At 43.7% G+C, this 27,620-nt stretch overlaps 1 protein-coding gene across 1 annotated transcript; it reads left to right on the top strand.

The window, feature by feature from the left end:
* The first annotated feature begins 968 nt into the window (after positions 1 to 968).
* On the top strand, positions 969 to 27,110 carry clcn1b (chloride channel, voltage-sensitive 1b). Its single transcript, XM_053433364.1, has 23 exons — positions 969 to 1,034; positions 10,452 to 10,689; positions 12,203 to 12,334; positions 12,414 to 12,542; positions 12,731 to 12,864; positions 13,255 to 13,332; positions 16,053 to 16,131; positions 17,803 to 17,928; positions 19,485 to 19,569; positions 19,880 to 19,981; positions 20,541 to 20,625; positions 21,236 to 21,391; positions 21,512 to 21,581; positions 21,672 to 21,782; positions 22,719 to 22,932; positions 23,026 to 23,159; positions 23,766 to 23,947; positions 24,041 to 24,122; positions 24,220 to 24,302; positions 24,577 to 24,621; positions 24,753 to 24,857; positions 25,713 to 25,799; positions 26,099 to 27,110. The coding sequence occupies exons 1-23, from the start codon at positions 984 to 986 to the stop codon at positions 26,552 to 26,554; spliced, it is 2,964 nt and encodes a 987-aa protein (XP_053289339.1). The 5' UTR covers positions 969 to 983; the 3' UTR covers positions 26,555 to 27,110.
* The last annotated feature ends 510 nt before the right edge of the window (positions 27,111 to 27,620 follow it).

The raw sequence follows: 27,620 nt of genomic DNA, 5'->3' as shown, positions 1-27,620 counted from the left end.
TTGTGGTTTTCATAATGGCCGCCTGTCTCATCTGCATGAGCGCGGAGGAACCAGAGCTCCAGCGAGTTAGAGATGTTTAGATTAACATGTCTTGAGTGGGATGTGGTCTCTGGGGCTGCAGAGCCGCGGTGGTCTTCCCCCGAAGGCTTTCGAGCTTTTCAGCTTTTAGAAAGTGATGTGCAACATGTATATGCTTAGCCCCCTTCCTGAATCAGCTCGCTTGGACCTGAACCTGCTGAAGAGGTTAAGCAATATGGAGATCACTTTACAGTCCTGAGCATTTTTGTGGCGCGTGTTGGACTGTGGGAGGGCCCATTTTATGCTTTTCCTCCCATAAGGCAGGGCTGCCATAGCATGTGAATGTTATTGGGATTGCCTTGCATCATTGGCTGATTAAGTGTGAGCTGTCATTGGGGTGTCGTGTGCACCTTCCTGCTCACGTTGCAGGGGCAGCCCTATGGGGGGTGCCCCGCCAGCCCCTAACCCACCACCCATGTGCAAACAAGAACAGTCCATTCGAAACACACACACACACACACACACGCACCTAATGGCCGGCTGGCAGGGAGGGTGCTGCTAAGGGCAACAGGTTGTGTGTGTGTTATTAGGTGTCTGCAGTTCTAATAAAGGAAAGGGCTGCGTCCTTCACTGCCTCACCAGACGGCTTTACCCTGTTTTGTCCGGCGGTCTGATTCCTGCCCGTGGTCCCGTCGGTCCTGCTGTGGAGCTGGACTGGATCACCTGGAGACGAGCGCGTTTGGGACGGACCTCATCTGGGATTTTCTCCGTGTAACCCGGGTTTTGGAGAATGAGTGTGTAGTGAGAGATACGAATCTTAAGATCCTGGCGTGTGTACTCCACCTGGTCTGAAGTGTGTGCACGGTGTATAAGTGAGAGAGAGAGTGTGTGTATGGTTTTGCCCACGCCATTGGAAATGCTGGGGTGTCCAGCGAGGTTATTTTTGGATCAGTGACAGCGTGTCAATGGCTGCAGATGCGTCGCAAAGGAAGGCTCTGAGATACCAGCAGACCCTGGTAGGGCTTTACCGAATCTCCCTCTACCTGTGTGTTTGCTGTCCCTTCTTAAAATGTCTCCTCGTTTTATCTCCCTTCACCTGCCTCTCCCTCATCTCTCCATCTCCCCACCTGTCGTTTAATCTTCTCTAACCATCCTTTACTGTTCTGTAATTACTCTCGCTAATTCTCTCACCCCTTCCCCTTATTACTTTTTCCCTCTGTTCCATTCGGTTTCACCTGTTGCATCCGCTTCCATCAACAAGCTGCGTTTTTGTTTCTCTCCTGATTCTCTGCTGCACCACACAAAGTCCCTCTCATGTCTTCCTGTTGAATCTGTGCTCTTTATCTCATCCCCCTCCTCCTCCTCTTCCTCGCCTATTCTCCTTTCTTAACGAAGCAAGATTTCCGCAGCTTTATGTCATGTTTATCTCTACAGCCCTCAAACACATTAACAGTCTCTGCTGGTTTCACACCTCCCACGTTATGAAATGCTGAGTGAAGGCGATAAACTCCTCCCTGCAGTAAACAGGGATTTTATTTTTTATTTTGGTATTGAAACACTAAGCTATATTTTGATCTCTTGCATTTGACTGAGTTGTTTTTTGTTGTTGTGTTCTCTAGATGTTGCTTCTATATGATGTTCCTGCCGTCTCTCTGTACGCCTTCTCAGGCTGCAGCCTTGTAAAGTCATTGCTGTTTTCATGTGTTGGTGGATATAAATACCGATATACAGGAAACCTGAGCAGACAGGTTAGATGTGCCTGTTGAGATGAAGTCATGTCACTATATCCTTCGGTTCATCTGTTCAAATACTCATCCAGAATGATGGTCATTCCTCACAGGAACATCGTGACATGTGCTGTTGGTGTTTCCCCACCGGCTTATTCATTTCTTTAATCCTCTTGTTGTCCAATCACAGCCGTCGTTTGGACACGTATGAATCACAGCATCAGATCCTTTTCCTTTTTTTTTGTTTTTCAAAGAATGTTTTTCAAGCGCGGTGTTTGCATCCTGTTTATTTTTTTAAAGGTCATTTTCTTTGATGTTGATTATGAATTATAGGATTCATGACAACAGATACATAAGCAACGGAGGTAAAAGCAGCTGGAGTGTGTGTGTATGCACAGTGTGTTATGTTAAAGCAGCAACTGACAAAGTGAGCAGGAGGAGCGGTGAGAGAGCGCCGGCTTCTCTTCTGCTTGTTTCCTGTCCTGAAGCCTCTTGTGAGCCCAGCGGTCTGATGAATAAAAGGAATCTCAATTAATCTCAATATTTACACGATAAATGTGTCGCTGCGAAGTCGCATGTTTGTCAGGTGTGAAAGCTGTCATTGTGTGTGTGTATATGTGTGTGTGTGTTTTGCATGAGAGCGGAAATTAGAGCATTTAAGAGCTTTATGAGTTTATGTGTAGAGCTGTTAATAGATCATCTTAATCCAATTTATTTATTGATCAGAAGCAGGATTTGGAGGTTCATATATTCAGGTTGAGGATTTAGTGAACGAGATCTTCACAGATGTAAACTGTTGCTGGAAGTAAAAATGAAATGTCTGCTTGTTCCAAATAAAGAGTTGAAGTTTAAATTGTTTAATTTAGTAAAAAGGTAAATATGTTTATTAGATGTTTAATTAACTGTTGTTTCAACTGAAGTTCTAGAAGAAACTGGTAGATATTACAGGAAAGGATAAACATATTAGTGTAGTCCTTTAATTGCCATTGACCAATGGTTTCCTATCATACAGGAATGGACAGTATAATCTGAAGTTTGAATAATATAAATAAATGAAATACGAATTGAATAAACAGGACAAAAAAATGATTTAACTATATGGTACAATAATAATAATCATGATCAAAGTTTTCTGTAAATAAAAAAGGAAATGAATGGCATTATATATATATAATATACATTTGGCAATCAAAACTAATTTTCATAAATGCTTAATTGTTTCTTGCATTCAGACATAATCTTTAGTTTCCCTATTTTATGAATTGTTTTTTATTGCACACTTGTTAGAAGTGAGAACTCGTAATTACTGACATAGAGAGGTTGCACAGTGTATAATAATAATGTTGTTGAGGCGTTTAGGAATTCAAAACAGTTTTCCCCATCATCATTATTACCTGAACTCAGTGGCCAATTGAGGTAAATAATTAAATAAATTGAATTGCTGAGAAATGAAGGACTCATTACCCACAGCCACAGTATTTAACTGAGACGGCAAAAAACAAACACCTTTCAGCTCATTGGATCCCGACTTCAACCCGACAACTAAACACCCTGTGACCTGCAAATTAATGCTCCCTGGGTTTGTAAAGTTGTGTTAACTACTTCCAAGTCACAGCGCTGTTGTTGACCCCTGACCTTAACAAGGAGGAAGCTCCCTCTGTGGAGCCGGCTCTCGCTGACGCACACTTCGGAGGAGGCGCAGCAACAGAACGCTGCTCGTGTGTTCAATCTGCAGCGCTCGCCTCCATACACCTGGTTGTGTGCTACAATGTGTGTGGTTAAAAATGAGGTTGTGCGATGAGTCTCAATCGGCGAGAATGTCAACAGCAGTGAAATGGATCTCATAAGTCTCACATGGTACAGGCCACAGAGAGGGATAATGTTCACCTGCCAAATGTCTCGCAGACGGGAATGACCGGGATGTCGACGATTAAGCCATTAACTTTCACACGATATCACAGCCGCTCGATGCGTCTGTTCAATTACAGAGGTCGCGATAATGTAATAATTTAACCGCTCGCCATTACACCAGTAGCTACAGGATGAAGCGCTTTGTTAAGTTTGTAATAGTGTCAATAGCTTGTCATTGTTTTCGTGTGGAGGTTATTGCCCCCCCCCCCCCCCCCCCCTGTCGATACAGCGGGCCTCCTGGGGGAGACGAGAAGAGATAGACAAACGGCATGAGAGAGGGAGAGGTGCGGAGAAGTGTGTCAGTGAACATTGGGTCACACTGCTGCTAAATTTATCCTTCGAGTAAGGTTTCACCTCAGGCTGGGGGGGGGGGGGGGCCGTTTGGATGGATGGGGACAAGGGGGTGGCGAGAGGGAAAGTTTCAGGGGGAAGAGTGAGGGAGAAACGTGAAAGGATCAGGCGTAGGTGAGACGGCTCGGAAAAGCAAGTGAGCTTGAATGTCACACACAGTCCAATGTGATATGAAATGTGTCACAGAGCTCAAAGGTACATGGAGAAATAAATAAAAAATTAAATATGAATCAGGGCCTCGTTTCCCTCACGCATCTGAACTCATGATGGCTGTTTGGGGAAATTAAAAGTGAAGCTCCAAATGAGCTGTGAGTGTCGACTTTAAATCTGGATCCTCTGAAAACGTAAATTGCACAAAAATTAAGATGAGCATTTATCAAAATAATCTTATCACTGATTTATCAAAAACTGACATCTTCCATGTTATGGTCAAATAATAAAAACACTCCAAAACCTCCACCAAAGCCCAACGTCCCCTTAAATGCAGCCAAACTGCACCAAACTGCAAACACACAATATCAGTCCCCTTAACATCAAAACCCATTAATTATTTTCTGATAAATCAAGGACATTTTTATTATATTTATAATTATAAAATGTTCCGAAAGCTGCTTCCCTCCATCCATTTTCCTTTGATAGGCAGAAGTGTATATCCCAGAATGCATCAGGTACAATACCAGGAAATGCCTTACCTTGCAATAACAGACTATTCAGGGTAAAACACTATCAAACTATTCACACTAAATGTCTTCCCGCTGCTGAAATGGAAATAGAATCATGTTCTTCTCCCGCTGGGCGGAGAAGCTCCACATCATTCAGGGCTGACGGGGACGTCTCGTGACAAAGTGTCCCGCTCCACTACTGCACCCCCACTGACATTAATCACCACAGACCCACAGACCGAACGCTGCTGTTTTCCACACGTATAAATGCAAACAGCTGCCTGGTGGGGACGAGAACCAGCAGCACTCCGGTCCCCAAATACCCAGAAACCATGTGAGAACTACTGGGTCACAACAGAACCGCAGAGGGTGACCCACTTTACTGTGAGAGAACAGCTTCACTAAAGAATAAGAGACCAACGAATGTAGCGTCAGGCAGATCTTACCAGATAACACTGACTTGTGCAAAATGAGCAAGAAGATCTGCGCCAAGGAGGTGATGTTTGCATCTGTGTTTGTTTATTAATCAGCAGAGTTACGCAAAAACAAATTGACATACTTCCACAAACATTTTCGGTGATTTCTCAGAGAATATTTAATGGATCTTGGTTTAAAATTTAACAAATCCCAATCGATCTGGAGCTAGTTAGTTTAAATGTGATTTCTTGAGGATCTAGTGCACTCATTTCTCTCTAGTTATTATTGCTCTTTGTAATTTTATTCATTCAAGATGATTTCTTGTAGCTATAGGTTCATGCTTAAAGTGCATAGTCATCTGACTTTCACTGATATTTTTCACCATTTAGCGTGAAAAGCCTGATATTTGTTGTTAAATAAAATTACCTAAGTAACTATTTTTGTCATGACTTTAACTTCATTTACTCTCAACATTTGTGAATTCCCTGACATTAAAAAAAAAACGTTAAAAAAAACCCCACATGATAGTCCTGTCCTATAGAGCCAAGCCAGGCTTCAGATCATGTCATCTATGCTGAAGGCATTTGAAGTACAGCACAGTATTATCCAGCCGGTCCGACTCTATGATAATATGGTTATGGTCTCCACTCAGTGAGAAGGTATTATTTTCATTCCTTAAGCTTGTGTGCTGCTGGAATCTGCTGGAGCGGCGTCCTGAATTAAGAGCTGCTGACAATTTATTGTCAGGCCTCAAGTGTCTGTATTAACCTCCACTGCTCTCCCCTGTCTGTGTGTGTGTGAGTGTGTGTGTGTGTGAGTGTGTGAGTGTGTGAGACCATACCTGTCAGTCACTGAGGTCTACGCTGTATGCAGGTAGCAGGTAGACTGTGTCTGTCACTCTGGCAAAGAGAAGAAGGAAGAGAATTTACAGTGTGTCCCCGGTGAGCAGCAGCCTGCAGGCGGAACCACTAACATGATGCGGGAGCGGATCAACACTTTTGAGACGGTTCTGAATATAGATCAGTTTCTGGTAAGGTCGACTCATTTGTATATGGAAATGTTCTCTGCCTAGAGTTGGAACTGTTTTTGTAAAGACTTATTTATGGTGAGTGGGAGGAGGTGGCACCTTTTGTACAGTTTCTTCTTTTTACTGACTTTAGATTTTAAATTCCATGTCATGGCGGAGCTAAGTTAAATGCACACCGGGGTCAGGGAGCACACGAAGGCCTCCGCGGTGGAGTTTTCCTGGATTACACAACGTGCAGTCGGAGCTGAGGGCTCATGCATAACACATGGAAGTTTACAGTTTGGTTTATTGTTCTCTTGGCTGCGCCGACGTGCCTTAATTAGAACATGACAGCTTGAACAGTGTTTGTGCGAGGCATGGTAATGTTGATGTTCTGGTTAATTAGTGTGTACATATGGACACGTGTGTGTGTGTGTGTATGAGGATGCAGGAGGGGGGGGGGTTATCTGGTGATCTGTCAGTCAGTGAGTGGGTCAGATTTTATCATTAACCTTGTGCTAAGGGACAGGACTTAATTGTTGTAGGGCCTCAACACACACACAAAGAATCCATTCATGCAAACAGTCCTTTTAAAGACAAACACAAACACACAAATGCATGTTAAAGAACACAAACAAATATGAATGAATATTCAGTGCGGACTCCTTCTCATATGAGACGCAGGAATGTGCAATCTTTTTTTTTAATTAACTCTCAATGTCACAGTGCCCTTGAACCTCTGCATCTATTAGCAGCTCTCACTATGACTGAAGCTCTCTCTTCCCCTCTCTCTTGTCTCTACGAGCCTGTTTCTGCTTTTTCTTGCACTTACATATCTTTCCTACCTCTTGATTTCCATGTTATGTGCGTGTTACCATATGAATAACCTTGTTAGAGTCTGCTCATACAGGAGAATGATTTCAAAGCTCACAACACAGGCTCTGTATCTCTAACAAAGCCGAGAGAGGAATGGTTTTAATATTCTTCATCCCGCGAGGCCTGCAGCGAGCACAACAGCGAAAGCAAAGAAACTAATAATGAGGGGTGCAAGTGTCAGAGCTGTACTCCAACGCCTGACTACCTTCATGTGTTTCAGAAAGATTAGAGTGAGAGAGAAAAGTGCTGGAAAACAGCAAGAGCCACCAGGGGAGGTCGAGGGAATCTTACTGGAAGTAAATTAGTGTGAGTGGATACAGCAGGAGAAGGGGGGGGGGTTACCGTCTGTCCCCAGGTGTGGATGACCTGATGTGGGAAGGTCGGAGTAAAAAAGACGACAGTGTGTGTATGTTCAAAGCGTGTGAAAGTTGGGAGAAACGTTGGTTGGTGAGGTCACCTCTCGGCCCCGTGTGGTTCAGGTGGACGCAGCTCAAGGTTACCTGCTGACACGAGAGCAAACACGAGGCTGAGGGATGGAGACGTGAACAAAGTCAGCATGACGGGAACGAAACGCAGCTTCAAGTTTCACTCTCACGCTTTCATTCAGCTGCTTCCAGCGGCGGAACTAGGGTTTTTCTAAATAGGCGGCGGGGGGTTAGGGTTCGGGTTAGGGCCACAATTTATTTACATTTATTACATTTATCAAGGTGCACATTTAGGTCGTTCCTTGTTTACTGTTGAGCATATTTAGAGAATTGTTCCTTGTTCAAGCACATTGTGTTCTTCAAAAAAGCTGAGAAAATCAAAAAGTCATATTTATTGTGAGTGGGGTCCCTGCAGCCCAGACTGCTTCACATTTATTTCTGTTTAGAAATCTCCTTGGACTTTATTAAATCATTTCTCTGGTTGTAGTTTGTTTGGTTTGTCTGAGTCATTTCTATTATCAATTAACCAGTCGTCTTTTTCATTTTTGTTATTTAATCAAGTCCATGAATTGACTTTTTCAGAGCCCAGGGTCAAATAAAATATTCACATTTATAATTTCATCGTAATTTAACGTTCAAATGATGAGATATGTGCAACTTATGCAATACACCTGTGATCCGGAATAACAGCCACTGGCAGTGCAATGAGAGAAAGTAAATAAATTAATACAAAAACTAGTCTGATAAAATATCCTATGAAGAGACGTTTTTGATATGAGATTATTTGACTGTGACCTTGGAGCTGAAACCACAACAGATCTCTCTCTGTGTGGAGGGTGAGCAGGTTCCTCCTGTTGCTGTACCTGGTTTAATGGCGTCTGGTGGCAGCCCCCCGTTTGATGATGTTGATGGATTAGTGCCTTGGCGTTAATGTGTAGAGCAGTGGTGGAGGTGATGTAGAGGTTGTCTGCACTGGAGGACAGTAGAGACAGAGCAGGGACGTGGCCACATCATGCTGGAGACAACTGATGAGAAACAGGTAAAGACTCGAGGACCAGAGGCTCCATCTGCTCTGAGTTTGTTTTTTATTAATGCTGTCATGCTTAATCAAACGCTGCAGGCTTTTTTTTTTCTTTAATCTTCAGAAGTTACTCTGGTGCATCTGTTTTTTTAATTTTTAATTTACATTTTTTTCAGTAGCAGGTTGAATGGGTTGATTTGCAGAAAGCTGCAGTGTGACTCTGAGTGATATGATAATAATAAGACATTGAAACCGTGACATAACAGAGGAAGCTTTCAATTTTTTACAAACAACTCTTGCTCTCGTTCATTTAACCAAATGATACAAGTTGGTTAACTTGGGCGGCTGTGGCTCGGGAGGTAGACAGGGTCGACCACTAACCAGAAGGTCAGTGGTTTGATCCCCGGGCAACTCCATTCCGCAGTGTCCATGGGCAAGGGACTGAACCTCTAATTACCAATGATGGCTGTGCTGACAGCATATGAATGGTGTGATGGAAAGAAATGCTGACGTTCGATAGAATCTCCTCTTCGTCATTTTCCTCCGAAGCAAACCCCATCATTCAGACAGCAAAGCAGATCAGTGATTTGTGGAAGTGATATTTAAACAGCTCTTCGCATGATTCTAAATATTTATAAGAAAAGCTTGGCCTGCAGATCTCAGTGTTCACTGTTCTCTCAGCTTTTGCACCGTAAGTATGAGAGTAATCGACAAGCAGTTGTTGGATTAGTGCTGATAAGCTGTTAAGCGGTGCAGCGCTGTGCTGAATATCAGTTTGTGGTTCCTAGCGTTCAGGTATTTAAAAACCTGCAAGATCATTGAGAGGCGTCGAAAGTTGTCAAGAGCCGATAACTGCATGACAACAATGATATTAATTACAAACTTCTGTGTGAGTCACGTTGTTATGTGGTTGTAGTGGCTCAGTGGAGCAACAGGGTTCTGTAAGTAAAACTCCCTTTTCATTTTTCTCAATAGATATTTTGATTATCAGCCACAAGATACAAGATTGTGATAGAAGGTTATTTGCACCTGAAGAAGCCACAAGTCTGTTTGACATCTGCTCAGCTTTATTTGCATTGTCAAGGAGAAAACTACACTACCCACAATCCTCGTAGAGTGACATGTAATTTGAGAAAATTTAAAGGGGAATTAACTTAAGAACCAGAGCTGCTCTGAAAGTGGGTGGTCACTGTTACGCTCTATATGAGTGAACAGGTTGTGTACAGCAATTTTTTAAACTTATGTAAACTGATGAAAGTCTCTTCAAAAGAAAGTTTTAGCCGACTTGTCCTTGACATGTAGTCTTTGCTAGACAGATTGTTGCTATACACCTAATGTTGGTGAATGTAGTTATATGCTTTTAGTCGAGCTTTCAGTCAGTGAGCCGGCTGAGGGCCTCACAGTTGGACGTGTCAGCTCTCCTCCTCTGTGTGAACATGAGACAGAAATGCCTGGCAGCTCTGTGTGATGTAGCATCTCCACTTTCTGTGAGCTGGGATCCATGTGATCTCCAGGTTTCAGTTGCACATCATAGCTGCACCTGGATCTGCAGTATTTTCTAGCTGTATTTTAAAGCGACCACACTGGATCAGAGGGTGTCGGGTTTTCTGGCCGTGTGTGTGTGCATGTGGCCACGTGCTTGTAGGTGTAAAGCGCACACAAGAGTCGGAAGGGGAAGATGCGGAATGTCCGCTCTTCCAGGATCTCATCCTGTGGCTCCTGTCCAGCCCCTGCCACCTCTGAGGGGAGGGTACTTTCCGATCTCTATGCCAGGTTTGTCCGTTTCTCTCATGCCAGGGTATTCAGGTTGCAGTGTATCCCTTACACCAATGCCCCCCCCCCAAAACTTTCTCTCTCATTATCTCAAGACTCTGGATCTAGTTTTATCCTCCACCCAGGTCTCAGTTGTCAGAGGTATTTCCCCTTCTCTCCCTCCTCTGCTCTCTGCGTCCCGAGAGCTGCCGCAAACATGTGGTCTCTCGCCTCGTGTGGTTTTCGGTTTCACGGCTCATTGTCAGTGTTTCCTCTCGTTTGCAGCTGTACGGTGAGTACCGGGAGCAGCTGGGGAACTTTGCCAGGCGGGAGGCTGCCCGGTTGCTGACAGAGAGACAATGGAAGAGACAGACGGGGGACGACGCCGCCGCAGCCTCGGGCCGCAGAGGCCACGGCCGGCGGCATCATCATCCTCATCAGCACCATCACCCCGTGGCCCTGGAGTCACATCAGAGCCACGCCTCATCTACCAAGAAGCCTCGTCCCTACTCCAAATGCCAAGGTGACCAGCAGAGAGTCAAACATTCACGTGCTTAACAAAAGGGTTTTTACAGTTTCCATGGTCGTGTTGCAGCTGCTGCTCGACATGTGGTAACCAAGTAACAGAGGTGGAAATACATGTCACTCGATCATCTTTACTTTATCTATAATTTCATCCTTTTATTGGACGACAAACATTATCCTCATGGTTTCAAATACTGCTGAATTTGTAGAGTGAGATTTTACAAGCAACATGATGAGCTCATAAAAAGCGGCTGCTGCTGTAGCTTGATAAGGCCGCTGCTCACAGGAGGGGGGGGGGGATTCAGCCCCACCTGGAATTGGGTTTTTATTTTGGATTTTAGATACGACGTATAATTTCTTATTTTAACATATACTAAGCCTAAAACACTCAGGAGTCAGCGTATATATCATCAGGCTTAATTAAAGAACTTTACTAAAACTTCTACATTTCCAGGAAAATAAAAAGGACATTGAAATCAGTCAGAAGTGGAATTTAATGACAGAATTTAATCTACTTTTACTTCACTAAGTACATTTTTATTAACTCTATAGTTTATACTTCTACTTCACAAGATTGTTACATTCTCTTTACTCTACATAACACTACACATGTTGATTTACACATTAACCCCCGACTGACCTTCCACTACATCAAAATGCTGCTCACGCATTTATGCATCAGTAATGACAGTTTAAAAATATAACATAATATATAATGTATAAATATACCACTCACGCAGGGTTGGGTTCTGCAATCGGAACTATACTTTTAGACACTTTACATAACCTTTCCTAATGAAACATGCATGAAAAGTTTTCCATTGCTGCTTTTTATATTTCAACAGGGATCACAACTGTGCTATACATCATTTGCATTTTTTCATCTACATTAATAAATCAAGAATTTAACACTGTGGAAAACAGCCGCTCTTTAGAACGAGTTATTTTGCTTCCCATTGTTCGTTTCTGATTCTTTATAATATTGCTGGTGTTTCGTGTCTGTTTAGTTGTTGAATATTCAATCTTTTTGTCCACCTCCCAGTGTTAAGTGTAGGCAAATTACTGAAATTACATCGCTTCAGTCATTTTGCTGTTTAAAGAGCCTTTTTTTAATCTCAGCTTAAAAAAGAAAACATGTTACAAACTAGGGGCTCAAACCAAACCTCTCCAAGAACAGTCAGGACTTTAACCTGTGTATATTCACATGGTAGAAATCATACGGATTTAAACACTTGAGTTTTTCCCCCTCCTTTTCTATAATTCTATTCTACGTATATACACAAATTTTCGCAGAATAAACATACACCATTACCTAATTGTCCATTCACATTCACATCACTCTACACTGACTGTATAGGTTCTTCTGGGATGAGCCACAGCATCATCACTACACCCATAATCACCCTGAATGATTCCCTCTCAGGCACAGTTACAATAAATAACTGTCAGTAATTAAATCAAGTGATAAACGTCTTCGGGCTGAAATCATTAATTTTGTCTCCCTGTCCCAGATTGTTTGGCCCGTGTGCGGCGGTACATTGTGACCAAGATGGGGGAGGACTGGATTTTCCTGGTTCTTCTGGGACTGACTATGGCTCTGGTCAGCTGGAGCATGGACTACACCAGCGCCAAGAGCCTGCAAGGTATCAAAGGTCAAGGTCATGGGGATTTACTGCTGTCATTTTCTCTTTTTTATTCCTGTGTTTGATTTCTCTCTTTCAGCCTATAAATGGGTGCATGGGGAGCTTAAGGGCAACGTGGCGCTCCAGTACCTGGCCTGGGTTACGTATCCCATGATCCTTGTCATGTTCGCCTCGCTCTTCTGTCACCTGGTTTCCCCACAGGCCATCGGTAAGCTCTCCATCACCTGTCAGCCTCTCTTATCCTCTCCATCCACTGGCTCTTTTTCTTACCTCCTATTGTCCAAGTTTTTCTGTAGTGGCTGCATTTTGACCTTTCCCCCCCTCCCCCCCCCCCCTCTACAGCAGTCACCATCTTTGCACTCGTAATGTGATTAACCTTAACTCTTTACCCTTCAGGTTCAGGTATCCCAGAGCTGAAAACCATTCTTAGAGGTGTAGTCCTGAAGGAGTATCTGACTCTGAAAGCCTTCGTGGCCAAAGTCGTGGGCCTGACTGCTGGCCTGGGCAGTGGAATGCCAGTGGGCAAAGAGGTAAACAAACCCATCTTCACATATTTGCACTATTTATCATATATTATCACAATCCACTATCACCATCCTCATCATATCCCTATTCCTCTATCCTTTACTTTTCCCATCACTCCTTCTCTCCTTCCTCTTGGAGCTTGTAGAATGATAAATTATCTCCTGTCCCCCTTTCTCCCTCCTCTCACGGGACTGACGCAAATTATTCGAGCTCTCAGTAAAGCAGTACATTCATTGTACCTGTTTCAGGAGCAAGGCAACTGTCACATCCCACGTTTGCAGTATAATTGATCTGTTCTGATACAACACGTCTCACTCTGGACATTCTGCTTTACAGACAATAGTCAGTGTCTGTGTCGATAACATCAAATGTCAAACATGTCCCGTCTCCTCCAGGGTCCATTCGTGCACATCGCCAGTATCTGTGCCGCAGTGCTGAGCCGATTCATGTCCATCTTCTCTGGAATCTATGAGGTAAGCCGAGGCACTGAGCAAAGCAGAATACAGTACCCATGAGCCTCACTCCTCCCAGTTAACGCACTGATTGAATGCCGAATGCAGTTTTTTCCTTCATAACTTCAGGGTTCCCACAGGCTCAGAAAAGAATTGAGTCAAATCAATTTTGAAATGTGATGTTTGTTGTGCGGTGGTGGAGATACAGGTCGTCCTCCACTTTGGTCCAGACTCAAATACATAAGCAACCCTTAGATGGGATTCACTGAAATATTGTACACTCTCAATATTCGTGCCTCCAAAATCATGCACTTTGATTATCTTCTAACTTTTCTTTAAATGAAACGGTGACACCTACGTTTGTGGAATATCTTAGGGCGTTTTCAAACCTTCCTTGTTGGTTAAGTCCTTCAGAACCAAACTAAACGGTGTGTAAGGTGGCTCAGAACACGGTGTGGACCAAAGGACAGAAATCTTGTCTGACCAAAAGATGTTGAGGTTAAAGTTGAGACAGCATTAAACAATAGAAGAAGAAAACGATTCAGGATTGCTTGCATTCTTTACCTATGATCACACTACAGTTGAGTGCTGCGTCTAAAGTTGGTTTTAAAATCATATTTATATTACAGTCTCTATGAAATAGAATAAATCAACTGGTTCAGTCCATTTCATTCCATTTAAATGGACTTACGCCTGTCTACAAACCAGTAGAAGTAGACGCATCCCACTTAGGTGATGATGACAGGACGTATGTGTATTTTATAAAAGTCTTTTGTCTGCTCCCTAAATTATAATGAGAACTAAAACAAACCAGGTTAAATGCTAACAATGAAACAAAGAACTTATAAACCTTGGACTTTCAGGTGTCACCATACCATAGTAACTTCTGGATGTGTCCCCTCAGTTTAAATTGTATAAACCTGGTTGATCCCCTGACTTTTCATTTATCTCCCTCATCAGGTCAAACTTTGCAGACGGTAGACTCTTGTAATGAAAATGACTGGATGTCCTTGACAATGTCCTCGTTCCTCGTCTTTCAGTTCTATCAACACTTTCCACTTGAAAATGTCTTAACTCCCAAGAGGCCCCTTCTGGGCTGGACTTTGCCAAAGTCGCCAATCTCGAGTCGTTGAGATTCATTGAAAGGTCCTTGAATTAGAAATTTATGAGAAAGTGGGAACCCTGTCGGTGCCTGTTATCCCCCCCCCAGTATCTCTTTTGTCTTTGTTTTGGCTCCCCCCCTCACACCTCGTCTGTGTTTGTGTCTCACTGTATTAATAGTGTGATGGTTATGTCTGGCATGTGTATTAACAGTGACCTCCCATATCCATGTCTCCCTCTTTCCCCACTCTCTCTGTCTCCACCTCCTTTTTAACTTTCTCATTCATCCCCGCTCGCCTGTGTCCCTACACGCTCCTCCCTCTCTCTCTCTCTCTCTCTCTCTCTCTCTCTCTCTCTCTCTCTCTCGCTCTCTCTCTCCCTCTCTCCCCCCCTTCTCCCCGCCCGTTTCAACCCACGACCCTTAACCCCAGAATGGCACCCATAACCAGGACCTGTTGGTGTGTGCGTCTGCCGTGGGAGTGGCCACCTGTTTCGCCGCCCCCGTGGGAGGCAAGTCCCGCCTCCATCGACTTGCTCGGCCGCAGGTCTCTGGTCAGCTTTGTCCTCCTCAAATAACATCAGCAACACAAATGTGGAGATTAAATCTGACCTCAGACCAGTGGCCTGCATTACGAGTGATGAATAACACTGAATAACACTTCATACGTGCAGACTGACCCACTAGTGCCTGAGCCTTGGATTATAAGGTTCTGTTGACTTTAAGGGAACAGTCTGACATTTCCTGAAATACACTTTTACCTATTTTTTATAAAAACGTGCAGGTAAATGCTAAATTTTAAACAGCATCTCTCAGTGAGCTCTAACAGAGCAAGGCAACTTTGCCACTTGTCTTCCTTATTCTTTCCTCCCCCATTTCACACTTAAACTGTCCAGTCAATCAAGGCCAAGTGCCCAATAATATCTTTAAAAAAAAAAAGACAACCAAGGGCACCCGGACAGGGCATAGCTCCACCAAAGCTAACGCCCTATCCCGCTAAGGTGAAGAAAGTGAACAATTAAATGGTCCCAGACGGACAAATGGTAATAACCACCTTGATGGGGGTGATATATATTAGACTGATTATAAAAGGTTCTCTCTCAATAAACTTGATTTAAAAAATTTACACGGAACGTTATAATTCAAGGTCATGAATAATGAATGGTGATTCTCTTGGTCTGCTACCTTTAACTTTTGCTCTGATGTTTGTTTTATTTCTTCAAATCCTGATTATACCCTTGCCGTCTCTAAGGATTGCCTTGTTTCCTGATTGCTGACTGCCTCCTCTGTGTGATAACTCTCATCGCCCTGTGCTTCCTCTGCTTGATATTCTCTTAGTGTGATTTCCCCCCTTCATTGTGACTTAATTTCTTACCACACTCCAGTGAGCATTATTTATTCACTTTATTCCATTTTGCCTCCCTTCTATCATTTCTCCCCCTGTGATTCCACAATCCTGTCCCCTCCACCTTGATCTTTTATTCTCTCTTTCTCAAACTCCCCTGTCTTCCTGTCTGCACCCTTGCTCTTTCATCACCATCATTCTCCCCCTTCATCATCTCACAACTTTCATCCCTCGTTCTCTCTCACCCCTTCACTTCCCCCTGTTTTCCCTCTCCCTCTCTGTTTTCTGTGTCAGTAGAACCCTTATGGTTACACAGATATACTGACTGTTGGCTGTGCCGTGGGGGTGGGATGCTGTTTCGGCACTCCACTAGGAGGTACTGTACATCTGCACACGGCCTCTCACAATCACAGCTGCTGCACTAAACACTTCCCTGTTCTGGATCAATCCGGTTCTGTAGTGTCACAAATATAACACGTCATGAACCATCAAGCCCCTTTGACAGGAAACTCTCAGGCAGATCCTTTTTTCCTGTTTCAAAAAAGTTATTAAACCAAAACTAATCTATTTGCTTACTCTTTGATAGTTGCTTATTCAGTCAGGAAATAAACAAAGGGACGTTTGCCATATTTTATTAAATTGAAAAAATGTAGAATATAATGTTATCAAAAACATCCTGAAGTTTGGCATTTAATCCTTAGCCAGGTCCTTACTCCTGTTTACTTCGTCATTGAGCAGATATGTTTTTGCTTATTTTATTTTTGATCTTAACAAAAACTTAAGACCTTGTACTTGTCTTAAAGGCCCCAAAACCCTAATTAAAGTTAAACAAATCAGTTAGCTTTTTATTTGAGTGTTTTGTTTCTTTTTACATATAAGTAATGCTTATTTAGTTGTGGAAATACATCACAATACAATAAGAGCTTTGCCATATTTTATTCATTTAAAAAAATCCTGTAGAATAAAATCCACATTGTTTAATTTGGGTTATTTAAAATAGTCAACTTTGGTCTTAGTCCTTGAAGTAAAATCTTGTACTAGTATGAAAAGATGGAGCTCATTCAGCACAGTTCTGCTGGCTCCTACATGTATGTGTTAGGCTTCGAAGGTTCATGAATGATTAAGACAAACTGACTTATGACATGTTGCTCGTCCTCTCATGCTTTTTGCGAGTGACTGCACACTCGGCAGCTGATGCCAACATTTTTCAACAAGTCGATCAGTTTTCAAGCTAAACTGCCAATTCTCTGGCTTCAGCTTTTCAGTTTTGGACTGTTCCCATACAAATCACACAATGTGAATAGGTCACCTTGAACGGTTTGGATGTTTGTAAGACTATTCTCTGACATTTTAGAGATCGGTATAATATAAAAATCTAATAATTTGAGTTGCAATATCAACAATCGTGCCAAAGTACACAAAACCATCTCTAAACCCACTGACTGAGGGCAAGTTAAAAACAGTAAAAAACACATTTTCGATCAGATAAAAGAGGACGACTACAAGGACACACTGTCTGTTTTTCATCCCTGTTCTGTTCAGTTGTTTATCTTGTTCACAATAATGATTCTGAGGCTCTGATGTTTGTTTTATTTCTTCAAATCCTGATTATACCCTTGTGTTTGTGTGTGTGTGTGTGTGTGTGTGTGTGTGTGTGTGTGTGTGTGTGTGTGTGTGTGTGTGTGTGTGTGTGTGTGTGTGTGTGTGTGTGTGTGTGTGTGTGTGTGTGTGTGTGTGTGTGTGTTTGTGTGTCGGTGTTTATGTGTGTGAGTGGGTTTGTGTGTGTGTGTTCAGTCCCTGCGGTTCCCCTGTTGTGTATAATTACACCCTCAGCTTCTAGTGTTTTTGGTCTCATTCTGCTTATTTAACTCATTTCTGTCGTTCCCCCTCTCCCACCCCCCAACCCCCTTTGCTATTTCTGTCTCTCCTCCTCCTCCTCTTCTCCTTCCTCTCACCATCCATCCTCATTTCTCCTCTCCTCTCTAATCCCTCCTCTCCCTCTGTCCTTCCTCCCCTCTCTCTCTCTTTCTCTCTCTCCCACCACCAGGGGTGTTGTTCAGTATTGAGGTCACGTCTACCTACTTTGCGGTGAGGAATTACTGGCGGGGATATTTTGCCGCCACATTCAGCGCCTTCATATTCAGGGTGCTCTCTGTTTGGAACAAGGATGCCGGTGAGAAGAGGAGCAGATGCACGTTCAACGCACAAACACACACACACACACACACAAGCCGTGAAATTCTGCTGCGCTGGCGTGTTATGGAAGCAGCTGGATATGCTTCTTAGGATAAAACATTTTAAGTCTTCGCCTACAGAATGTGTGAGACGCAGCAGCCCCATAGTAAAGACACTTGTAGCTTTTGATCCCTGCATCCTGTCTCTTCTTTAGGTCAGAATCAGCCATTTCTCACAGTTTATGTTAATATCTGACCTTTTACATATAAGTGCAGGACACAATTTACAAAAGGACATTACATTACATTACCTGCCTTATTTTAACAGATTCACTCGTCCATTCTCCCTCAAGACTGATAGTCGTGAAATCTACATTTTGTCGACAGTCACACATCAAATTGTTATATATTCATAAGGTCCAATTATGAACTTTTATACCGGAGGGGAAACTTCCAGCTCATTTCATGCTTTATTTTTAAACAAATTTACAAGTGCTACATTTGTTTAAGCAGCTAGTCCAACCCATAGACTGTATATTAAGATGGAGGACATGACAGCTCCCCTGGTGGCTGGCTGTAGTACATGTCCTAAATGCTGCCTCCTCCGTGTTAATGGATTGAGCAAGGAGCAAACTGAAAAGTCAAAATACACGTCAAATACATTTTTCGCAAAGATGCTTTCTGTCAGTTTGGGAAGACCTATCACACTGATGTGTGTTCTTGTGTTGATTCTTCCAGTAAGTTTGGTTTTAATTAGTTATTTGATGCTATAAAAATGGGTTGAATCATCACGATCTCACTACCACGGCTCCATCCCCTGATCACTACAGAGTCTGACTTATAATATGAAAGATGGCGACATTGGTATCCAGAATATTTTTGGCTTAATTTCGGGTTTGGGGGATGAAATGTAGACGTGTCATAAATCATTACATGCAGTCTATGATCCTTTTCCCTCCCAACATCTCACCAAATTGAATATTTCTTCCAGGTGGTAGGAACTTAAACTTTGACAATTGGCTTCTGTTGTTTATAACCCACATATGAATATCCCCCTTTAGCTTCTTTGTTTTGGTTTTTCAGTTCAGATCTTCCCTGTTTGTTTTCTCACTGCTCTCGTGATGTTGCTTTCAGGCACAACTGGGAGCTGTTTTTTTTTAGCAGCAAAGCTAATGAACCCACTGTACCTGCTCAGCAGCACACAGACAAAGGAAGCAACGAGGACGACATGAACATGACTCCAAATGAGTTTACAGCCTGTTTCACTGTTAACGCAGGTTTAAAATCCCACTGAACACGTTTTAATAATATTGTTATTTTTATTATTTCGACCTCTTGCAGTGGATGTTGTTTTTTTGTATTATTCATGAAATATATTTCCCACTTTTCCTGGACTTTTATGTCCTTTTCTCGATTTCAACAGATACAAATAATACAAATTCAAACACAAGTGTCTGAGCTCAGACATCAAGGGAATTTTAAGAGAGATAGAAATCGCACATTTGTTCTGAGGTTAAAAGATTATTTGTAACATCTATTTTTGTGTCTCTCTCAGTCACAATCACAGCTCTCTTCAAAACCAACTTCAGGATGGATTTTCCCTTTGACCTGCAGGAGCTGCCTGCATTTGCAATAATAGGGTGAGGACACGTGTGTGTGGGTGGATGTAAGTGTGCATGTGCAGGGATTCAAGTGTTTTTCATAATATTTACATCCGTCACGGAGGTTGTGTTTTCCCTTGTGTCTGATTGTGGTGCAGATGCAGAATAACAGGCAGAACCAACTATGTGTTTATGACGAATACATCTTTTAAATTATCAAACCATTTCCTTTTTGTGCAGGATTCCACTTTATTGTTGGTCTAGCTATAGTTCAATCTATTGTTAGGATGTAAAGTTGTTCTAACTGTTCTTGTGCACAATGACTGAACAAACTGTTTTCTTGTGTCAGGATCTGTTGTGGCTTTTTGGGGGCGTTCTTTGTCTACCTGAACAGACAGGTGGTTCTCTTCATGCGGAGGCCGACTGCTCTCGTACGCTTCCTTACCAAACAGTGAGACCCCCAAACCACACACACACACACACACACACACATACACACACACAAACACAGCTGCTGTGGATTAGTGCGGCGCTGGCCTCTTAAACCTCTGCGACTCTGGCAGCAGATGCATTCAAACCCAGTTCATCTTAATGTTTCTCGGCTCCACTCTCCAAACTCATCAGTCTCACAACACCGGGCCAGGGCAGCAGCGGAGCCTTAACAACCTTTCAGCCAGTTATTCACTCAATGGAGAGATTCACTTATCCTCCGAGACTCAACAGTCAGGGGACATTAGTCTCCACCATTAGACAGAGACGAGCAGCAGCACCGGGAGAGCCCGAACAATCAGGGCTGGTACACACAGTCACACATTCATTACTGTTATGCATCCTTTTCTTAGTCATGCAGCAGGTTTCTGCCAATGTGCTATGCTTCCTTGTAAACGTGTGTGTGTGTGTGTGTGTGTGTGTGTGTGCGCGTGTGTGTGTGCGCGTGTGTGTGTGCGCGTGTGTGTGTGTGTGTGTGTGTGTGTGTGTGTGTGTGTGTGTGTGTGTGTGCGTGCGTCCAGTCGATTGATCTATCCAGGTGCAGTGACCCTGATCATCGCCACCTTGACGTTTCCTCCTGGATTTGGACAATTCATGGCTGGAGAGGTTAGACAGATTACATCTCATGCTCCCTGACTTGTTTCTGGTGTGTGTTCATTAATATTGATGTTCAGCGGAATATATTGTGTTTCTACATGATATTCTATAAAGGCTCGATATTTTATTAGCACCTTAAAGGGAAACTCCACCACTTTTACACATCAAAGTCTGTTTACAAGTCTTATACGATATCATATGTGAAAAATATTAATTTAATATTAAGCTTCTGGGGGCACGAGCCAATCCCAGTTGACACTGGGCGGGACTCGGGAGGCCTCTCTTATAAACCTACTAATATATATGATTTGTTATTTACTTTCCATTGTGCAACTGTTTATGTTTTTGATAGTGTATCTGGAGATATTTCGATACATTTGTTTTGTCAGGGCATTTAACATATAAAGAGTTTTGCTCATTTGACAGATAACACAATGTTTCCTTCTCTCAGTCCAGTGAAGTTTCCAGAGCTTTAATCCAGTGTGCAGATACTCTACCCCTTGAATCTGTGATCCTAATCTAACAATAGGAGCTTCTGTGCACACAGCTGCAGGGTTCTTTTGGGAGGAATCAAGTGAAAAACCAATATTTCCCTATGTCTGTCTGTTCCTTCTGGCAGCTGATGCCCAGAGAGTGCATCAACTCCCTGTTTGATAATTTCACCTGGACCAAACTCGCAGGATCTCCTGCTCCGCCTGGCCTAGGGCGCTCCTCTGTGTGGCTGCATCCTCGAGTCAGCGTCTTTGTCATCCTCCTCCTCTTCTTTGTCATGAAGGTATCTTCCCCCTTCCCTCTTGCATGTGGACTGTAAAGATTGCCTTTAAATGCATGTGACAGGATGGGAAACCCGGGGGACTGGTCTGGATCCCACCTTGATCCTGTTTTTGTGTTGTAGTTCTGGATGTCAGCACTTTCCACCACCATGCCCATCCCCTCGGGCGCCTTTATGCCAGTGTTCATATTAGGTAAGAGGATTTTGTAATGCGAGTGTAGTATCTCCCGCTGAGCTTCAGTTCAATTTGTCTTTAACCGAACGCCTTATCTGTCTCCTCAAGGAGCTGCCTTCGGTCGCCTCGTAGGAGAGATCATGGCAACTCTATTCCCAAATGGAATCCTGTTTGATGGGATAGTCTACCGCATCCTACCGGGAGGTTACGCCGTCATTGGTCAGTGTGCTATCCTTAGTGGCAGCCCCCGGGTCCCCAGAGCCCTGAAGACTTATTGTAAAGCTGCAGATTGGACGAGAATTAAACATTTTTCGAATGGGTGACTCTGAAAGTGTTTAATCTCCTTAAGATTTAAATATGGCAGCCGTCTTCAGTATTCTGCTCCTAGCTGTCTGCCCTGGCATTTAAACCTTATATCCACACACAAATATGCTGATATAGACTTTTCTACATATAAGCTGTGTTTTGACTGCAGGATCTTTCTCTGGGAACATTTGTAGGAGCTCCATGTGTTTCCACCACAGGGACCAGGGTTTAAATTAAGGGAAATCTATATACACCCCCAGTAAAGGCCCTGCTTTACCCCCACCTTTGGGGTGGGGCCTGCAGCTCTAAACATACCTGATTGGTTGAGTTCTCCAGCCACCATTTTTAAAAGCCCACCATTTTTTTATTTTGTTCTTCAACAACTTCCTCAACAGAAGGACCCTTCTGAGTATTTTATCTGAGCAGGATATTGGGAGGGAATTGGAAACGGTCCGTAATGACAACGTTTATTTAAAAATAGGAGTGGAACAGCTTGTTGTAGCTGTCAGTTGTTCATACGTCAGCAGGCTGATGCCTAATCACCTCTAATCTTAAATCTGTGCTGGAAATGCTAGGGAACAATTGTCTGTGGGAATCTTTTAGATCCTTTAAAAAGGTTCCAGTCACTCACAACCTCCACATGAGATAAAGTTTTGGTTTTATGTGATACGTCTATGTTTTTAATGCTTAACCCTTTGATTTCTAATTCCCAACACTAGTCACAGTTTCAAATAATTAAAAAGGTCAAAGCCCAAGTTGGTTCATTAAGAAGAATCTTTGATAATAAAACAAGTAATTTATAATAACACAGTGTCATCATACTAAACCCTCTCCTCTGCTTCCCACCAGGAGCGGCTGCAATGACGGGAGCCGTCACACACACAGTTTCCACGGCAGTAATCTGCTTCGAGCTGACTGGTCAAATCTCACACATCTTACCGATGATGGTGGCGGTCATCCTCGCGAACATGGTGGCCCAGGGTCTGCAGCCGTCTCTCTATGACTCCATCATTCAGGTGAAGAAGCTGCCCTATCTGCCTGAGCTGGCCCTCGGGCACATCAGGTAAAGGTTACAGCCAATCATTGTGTACATGCTCTCCATACAGATGAGGCGTCCTTTAAAGACAAATGATAACGACTGTCTCTGCCTCCACAGCAAGTACAACATCTTTGTGGAAGACATCATGGTGCGCAGGGTGAAGTTCTTGTCTTCTCAATCCACTTATCGAGAATTGAACAATCTGCTGGAGTCCTCGAGCCTGAAAACCATTCCACTGGTCGACTCTAGAGGTAGGACGACCCGACTGCTTCTATGTTATAGATGCTTAGTATTAAAGGTATGACCCTTTGTGAAAGAGTAGTCCTTCGTGTTTCTTTCCTCCATAAATTTGAACCTAATTCACCTTGGGTCGTTTATTTAAAAAACAAACATTTTACATGGTGGAAAGTATAGTTATTTGCCTTCTTGCAGAGGGTTTCATGGAGGGATTGATACCACGCTCACGTTTGTTTATTATGATGCTGCAGCTAGAGGGTGTTTAGTTTAGATTAGCATTAAGATGTGGGGAAACAAGAACCCTGGCTCTATTCAAAGTTAAAAATAAGACTCTCCAGCATCTGCAAGGCTCAGTAACATATTAGAGACTCCAGGAAGTCGCTGCTGGAGGCCAAGAAATAGTCCCACACCCTCACAAAACCACAACGAGGGGCTCATGGGCAGATTCGTTACCACTGCACACAGCCAGGCGAGCAGTTTCCCTGTCTCTGGTATTTATCCAAAGCTGAGCTAACCACCTGCTGGCGTTATAGCTTCACATTTAACAGAGAATAACATTCATTTTCTCATCTAACCAGAGAAATCACATTGGTTAACTTCTCTCACACTTCCCTCTGCAGAATCCATGATTCTCCTGGGCTCCATCGAGAGAACCGAGCTCCAGGCCGTCCTTGACTGGTGGCTCTCACCAGAGAGGCGAATGTTCGAAAGGGGGGAGATTTCACCGGGCCCGGGCTCCAAAGTAAGCTGGGAGTCCTTCACCTTCGTCGATGAGGAGGGCGGAGAGGAGGCTGCAGACAAGGTATTAACAAACAAACAATGAACAGCTTCACAGATTGTGAGAGGGACGTTTCTTGGTTTAAACAAATTCCTAATACAGTTCATGTGCCTTCAGACTGCTTCAGCTCAGGAGGAATGCAACGGGCCCATCCCGTCCCCCAAACCTCAGGAGGCCTCCGCCGACGACTCAGGCTCAGGTAACACATCACTTCCACCGCACATAAAGACAAGTTCACCCATCAAATGTCACTTGCTCTCTCCTCTTACATGTGTGCTGTCATACCATGTCCTCAGACAAGCGCAAGCTGCCATCTGTCAGCAGGGCCCTTCAGAGACTCTTCTCCACCACGTCTTCGTCAGTCCAGGCGGAAACTCAGGTACGCCGCTAACATCAACCTCGCACACTCATCACTTTCCCCCCCGAACGCTGGAAGGAGCAGAGCGTCTGTGATCTGCTGTGGAGCTGGCAGTGACGGCTCAGACAGGGACATCGGTCCATGTGCAGCCTGAGAAGCATCACATGCATGACAAACATAGAACAGTTGACGTGTTCTGCAGAGCGATAAAACCACCAGGGGGCATCTTATCAGCGTCTGTGTGGACGTTTAAACTGACTGACTGTCCATCCGTCTTCCCCTTCTCTTTCCTCAGGACACCACGACCCCCGGACTGACTGACACCATGTCCCAAGAGGAGGTACTGTTCTCTAATGATTCCGCATCTACACAGCCGACAAGACCGAGACGATCAAACCAATCCAGATCAATAACTCGCCACTCTGTACACTCCCTGACTCTTTCTCACTTTCTTGTAATTGGCTGGGACAGATCAAAGCCTGGGAAGAGGCAGAGTTGGACAAACCAATCGATATGGAGCAGATACGTATAGACCCCTCCCCTTTCCAGCTGGTGGAGAGAACATCTCTGCACAAGGTGAACACAGCAGCACCTGAGTGACGCGTCCATCACACTCAATTACACTTATATTTACAACATGCTACATTTTGGGAAGTACGCTATGTTTAGATACTTCAGCATTTAACCTGGTTCCGGGATAATTAAAAAAAAAGAAAATCAGTCCTCTAATTCATTCAAATGGAGCCAGTCTGCTGCCAAGACTGGGAGATGCCAAGGCAGAGGGCTGAAGCTAAAGCACGTAGGGTCATCTGGCAAACAAAGATGCAATTGGACTTAGTGAGCTGAACAGACGGTCAAATTCAATGCTCCAGCTGAGTAAACGAACAACAGAGACAGTATCAAAAGCTGAAGAGATCATTGGAGAAGCTGAACAGAACACTACTGATAGAGACTGGATGAAAACAAAGGTGGTTTCACAAACTGAATCCTGCACAGGGAGGCTGGGGGCTGTTGTAAAATCACAAAGAATCCTGGCGGCTCATTAGAAGGCTAAGTTTCTGATTGAGAATGTTTCTATGTGTATTGAACACTCTGGCACTTGCACATTATTTATATCAAATCTATATACCTGCTCTGTAACAGAGAAATCTCATTGAAGTTTCATTTTCTACAATATTGGACCTTTAAACTCATGTGTTTTGTTGTTTGGAACAGTAAATCCTTTCAGTGTTTTTTCTTGTTGTTGTCTTCAAAAGGCTTTGAATCTTAAAATGTGATGCTATGACTCACGCTGCGTAGCCTAGCAATATAATTCTCCTTTTACTTCCAGAGAAATCGTTTATGGGGAACGGTGCAGCCATGCTTGTCACTGTCACTGCGCAATACATTTAACACTGACTGGATTATGTCCCCCTCTCTGTCATTACTCAGACCCACACTCTCTTCTCACTGCTGGGTCTCAGTCACGCCTATGTCACCAGTATTGGAAAGCTGGTGGGTGTCGTGGCACTCAAAGAGGTAAAGGTTTTCTATGTTTTCACTCTATCTGCTTGTTTTGTGTCACCTCCCCTAGTGCGACCCCCCGATACAGCACGGCAGCGAGCCGTGGTGGTGGCACGTCGTGGGCCCATCACTGTGTCACAGGGAGCATCGTGCTCTCTGCTCTGATTCATGCGCTTATTCCGTTCGCCGCCCCCCCACAACTCAGCTCCCTCGATGTTCACTTTACTAATCCCACATTGTTGCTTCAGTGCGTTTCTGTGCTTCGTGGTTTTTGGCCTCTGTCGACATTTCAACCACTTCCTGTCCTCTAACAGTTACAGAAGGCGATAGAGGGCTCAACTCGTAGCGGGGTGAGGCTTCGTCCCCCTTTCGCGAGCTTCAGAGACGCCAGCAGGAAATCCAAGAAGCACCAGCCTACCTCGTCCACCCCCTCCTCCCCCACTCGAGAAAGAGAAATGTGGGGGGAGGCGAGCAGACATGAGGGGGAGCTGGTGAGGAAGGAGTCCAAAGAGGACTTGCGAGGGAAAGCATCATCTTCCAGAGGAGCTACTGGGAGTGACAACGCTCCCTCCTCCCCCAGCAGCACGGGGAGCACCAGCGGTGGCTTCACAGCCACAGGGGGAGCTGATGACACTCCCCAGGATCCAGCGTCCCCCTCTATCTCCTCAGCTTCACCTCCTGCCTCCCCTGCGTCACCCACCAGCCCTGTCTTCACCCTATCCTCCCTGCAGGAGGAGAGAGACAGCGAGGAGTCAGATGAACCCATATAAGAGGACTGGATTTAAGAGAAAAGACTTCAACTTTCTACTGATTTGACTCCTTTTCCCCAGAGACAGAGCAGTCGTCTGGGTGGAGGAGTCGGGCCGACCTGCAGCCTCATCGACATTCAGCAGTTGGCTAGCGGGACGAGCAGGTGCACACAAACCTCCTGAAACTTGTAGTACAGGATATTTTTCTACTCTTTCAATAATCTCATTTTTTCACTCTCAGGTGTCTTCCTGTGTCTTTTGAACTGCAGCTGGACAGACTGTCCAGTCCTACATATCAATTCATGTTCAATGTCCATCCATATCTCACATGTACCCATGTCTGGTCATTTCATTAACTACCTTTGAGAAAACAATCAACTGACAGCAATGAATTGTACGATAATGAAATAATGTGTTGATGAAGACTTAATTAATTTGACCTAGAGGTCAAAGAGATCATGCATTTAAAGTTTATTGATTAAAGTTAATTTCAAATTATAACTTACATTTATCATATATTTGCTTTATGGTAAATATTCAAGTCACTGTAATTTATAAAGATAATAAATATATAATTTGTCCACTAGTTTATTTTAATTATTTACAATAAAAATGATACTATAGCCATGTTGGCATACTTTGTGATATTGTGCATACGTGCACTGGTTGTTTGATTGAAAGTGAGCATTCTAACAGGATGATGACATGATGTTTACACGCATAGTTTAGCTGAGGCTAGTGGCAGGTTGCAGTGGAGATCCTCAACGCTGCCATCTCAATGTTAGCAGCTGGGACACCTGATGTTTATTTGTTTATTCTCCTCAAAACAGTTATTTGATGCTATAAATGACGTCGTGATTGAAAGCTGAGACTGACAATTAGCAGCAGAGGTGTATTGGCAGGACCTCGATAACCGGGCCTCCACTCCACCATCACTACCAGAAAGAGCCTGATGTCACCAGCACAAGATGGTAGCGCTTGTATCTGGGACCTTTTGGCTTCATTTTTGTACAGTTAAGAGGATGTGGAGATGTGTTGTCCATCTTTATTTACATTTGTTCGTTCAAACCGACTTTATTCCAGTTTG

The sequence above is a fragment of the Pleuronectes platessa genome, chromosome 10 (assembly GCF_947347685.1).
Source record: "Pleuronectes platessa chromosome 10, fPlePla1.1, whole genome shotgun sequence".
Classification (NCBI taxonomy): Eukaryota; Metazoa; Chordata; class Actinopteri; order Pleuronectiformes; family Pleuronectidae; genus Pleuronectes; species Pleuronectes platessa.
This window is presented reverse-complemented; position numbering and strand designations above follow the sequence as displayed.

Coding starts and splice junctions, on each gene's coding strand:
- clcn1b (XM_053433364.1), top strand. CDS start 984: ATGGCTGCAGATGCGTCGCAAAGGAAGGCTCTGAGATACCAGCAGACC. Junction 10,690..12,202: donor TCCCTACTCCAAATGCCAAG/GTGACCAGCAGA, acceptor TCCCTGTCCCAG/ATTGTTTGGCCCGTGTGCGG. Junction 20,626..21,235: donor GACAATTCATGGCTGGAGAG/GTTAGACAGATT, acceptor TCCTTCTGGCAG/CTGATGCCCAGAGAGTGCAT.